General features: G+C 34.3%; 1 protein-coding gene across 1 annotated transcript in view; it reads left to right on the top strand.

Moving 5' to 3' along the window:
• Positions 1–3,064, top strand: part of LOC145269502 (uncharacterized) — a 146,203-nt gene extending 143,139 nt beyond the window's left edge. Inside the window, exon 5 of the mRNA XM_080125238.1 lies at positions 1–3,064. This exon is cut by the window's left edge and continues 2,309 nt beyond it. Within this exon, the coding sequence (XP_079981364.1) occupies positions 1–870 (870 nt within the window). The 3' untranslated portion in view covers positions 871–3,064.
• The last annotated feature ends 363 nt before the right edge of the window (positions 3,065–3,427 follow it).

Below are 3,427 nucleotides of genomic sequence, written 5' to 3'. Positions count from 1 at the left end.
TCACACGTGGACAGCGAATGCAAGGAATTTCCACCGGACTTGTCAAAGGCCACAGATGACCTCCGGATTGGTCAGCTGTCAACTTCATCAAGCACAGTTTCGACAATGGGCTCTGTCAGCTGGTTGACTGACACTAATACCCACATCTCGCATCTGAATCTGAAGGACACAAACCGCTGCTATCATTCCACTGGCGACATAAGCACAAACGGCCATCAGAATAGCACTTCCCGGCCACCTGTACCGCCACGCACGATTCCCGTTCAGAAAGTCAAATCATTGCAGGCAACTATGTTGGAAAGGGAACAAGCCGCTTTCTTGATTAATACTTATGGCAAGAAAGACGCTAAAATATTAGGTTCCTATGACAATAAAACAGTCAAGTCTTCAAATAATACAAAGGTAGCAAAAGATGAAGAAGCAACCCGATCGCCAAAGATTCTGAAAAAACTCGAAGAGAAGCTTGCCTCGGAAACGTCCACGGATCTTCGGAAAAACCAAGGAAGTGTAAGCACGCTAAAACGGTCGCCGGTCTTCATGCGACGGTTCCACCAAGAGTTGGTCGCCCGGAACCTCTCCGATGAATCAACAAAAGCCGCTTTCATGTCGGCAACGACGGCGGAGTCGGGTTCTAGAAACAATGCGCGATCCACTCTTAAATCCGCAGGCGGAACTGATAATGAATCTCCGGACGCCCTGCGTCAATTGATATCACAGGGGATCAGTGAAAGGAGGCCGTCGATACAACCGTCAGTCAGCAGTGCCTCCTCATCCCCAAACAAAACAGTTCAGCAGGATACCAAAGATGAGGACAGTGCCACAAACAACTCTGAAGATTCTGGACATGTTGATATTAAAGCTGCAGTTTAAATTTTTTTTTTTTACCAGTTTAAAAAATATAAATATATTAACTACTTATACACGCCCCCCCCACACATATATATAGGAGTGGAAAATGAATTCACAAAGACTATATATGGGAAAATATAGAATGAATCATTTATTTAATAAGGGTATGCATACATTTAGTTGGGAGATAAAGGGGAATCTTTATACCAAGGTATTTTGAAGCCTAATGCTTCTCATCAGAAGGGTAGAGAAGGTGCTAGGTAACATAGTGGAGATGTGACGTCTAGCGAGGGATTAATCAGGAACGATAAGTCTCCTCTTATAGAATTGAATTTACTCTCTTCCTCTATCTATCCTTGTAATACACACGCACACACACACACACACACACACACACACACACACACACACACACACACACACACACACATATATTAGTGATGGGACAGTTCCAATATGTTTGTTGAGTCCGATACCATTATCGATTCAGTTCTAAATTCTCAATTCCAATACAATCACTGGTTCCGATTCCGATATTTTTAAGATTTCTAAATATAGAGTCTATTTTTGGGGTAGATTACTGCAAAAACTCAAATAGTATGTGCGTATAATTACACAAATATAAAAATATATTTATAGGAGTAATCTATAGATTATAGTTTTGCAGGTAGTTTTAAAATCAATAAATATTTATCATTTCATCATTAATATGGGGGCATGGAAAATTAAGTTTGAAATAGAAACAAACAAATAAAAACAATTAAAAGAATCGTTTTTGGCATTGGAAAATAAGAACAATTTTTCTGGTTCCAATACTTCTACTTTCTTTTATTCCAGATAATCGTCCCAACACACACACACACACACATATATATATATATATATATATATATATATATATATATATATATATATATATAATGTTTGAAGTATATAAAAATATATATGGCAATGAAGCTACATAGAATTTTTCACGTTTCATCCTTGTGAATATTCGTCAGGCTATTACATAAAATTGATGGTCCCACATGCTTTTATATATTCCTGTGGCGTTGAGTTTGCTAGTTAGCCAACCAGATTCTTTGTTATTCACATACCCATTTATCACAGACAATATATATATATATATATATATATATATATTTGTAGTCACCGAGATACAGTCCTGTTTTGTTGTATCACAACTCATCAGTGCCGCTAGACTAGCACCTCTCCCAAGCCAAGGATTGAATCTAGAACCGTCGTGTTGACAGTCGGCAGTTCTCCCACTCGACCACAGAAGCGATGCCCACAAATAACCTGTCCGAATTTCTATTTAAACAAACATCCGTCCACCATATATATATATATATATATATTTTATATATATATATATATATTTTATATATATATATGCATGTATTAATATAAATATGCACACACACACACACACACGCATATATATGGAAAATTGTTAAAGGAAAAAACAAAATCATTTATATATTCATTAACGTTTCATCTTCATTACAAGACTTCTATGGAATGATTGATTTTAAGAAATGGGATGCAAGTACGTACATTGGAAATATTTGGTGCATTTTAATATGAAAACATATTTTATTTTTTATTTTTAATGAATCATAGCCGTTAGAATTTTAAAAAATCTTGTGCATACGCATGACATGGAATGAGTGATTTTTTTTTTCATCCAACAACACATGGGCGCTAGAATTTTAAAAAATGATGGTGCGATTTTGACGTGAAAAGAATGATATGAATTATGAAACGCCCTATTTTGAACTGTATGCTTCATTTGCAAAAAGAACAAAAATACATTCTTTCCATGTCAGAAACGCATCACATATTTACAAATATTATATTGCATTTTTTTTTTTCAAATCAATCATTCTGAGTAAGTCTTGAAATAAAGACGAAATGTTGATGAATATATAAATAATCTTTGCATTTTCCATCATGTTAAAATGATTGAAGGAACCTAATATGAGTGGGGTTTTCAGATACACAGAATAAATTATATATTAGTATCTACCGAATAAATTATATATATAATTATTTACTATAATAATTATTGATATATATATATATATATATATATATATATATATATATATATATATGTAGATTTTTGGTACAGCAAAATGGAAAGAGAAATTTCAGAGGAAACATAATTTAATTTAAATACCAAGGAAACAACAAAAAAAAAACGGGCAGGTGAAATTATTAAAATTTCCTTAAGGCCTTATCGTCTGACCCTCTAAGAGGAAACGTCAAAATGATAAATTAAAAACTAAGAAACGAATGAGGAAAGAAGAGAATTTTGGTTTCAGTTGGAAGAACAGTGAAAAAAAAAAAAAAAAAAAAAAAAAATCTCACTGTTCAGGTGGTTTTAAATCAATGAATATCTCCAACTGATGTTTCAGAATCTTTTGTCTACACAGGCTAGGTCGAGAGTTGTTAATAACTAACGCCTCAATAATATTGAGATGATAGTTCGACCTCGCACTGTATAAAACAGGAAACCACCCATCGGAATATTGATTCGAACACCTATTTATACTCAACAGGTGATCACCAATGG

The sequence above is a fragment of the Euprymna scolopes genome, chromosome 45, assembly GCF_053919585.1.
Source record: "Euprymna scolopes isolate OS-2025 chromosome 45, ASM5391958v1, whole genome shotgun sequence".
Lineage (NCBI taxonomy): Eukaryota > Metazoa > Mollusca > Cephalopoda > Sepiida > Sepiolidae > Euprymna > Euprymna scolopes.
This window is presented reverse-complemented; position numbering and strand designations above follow the sequence as displayed.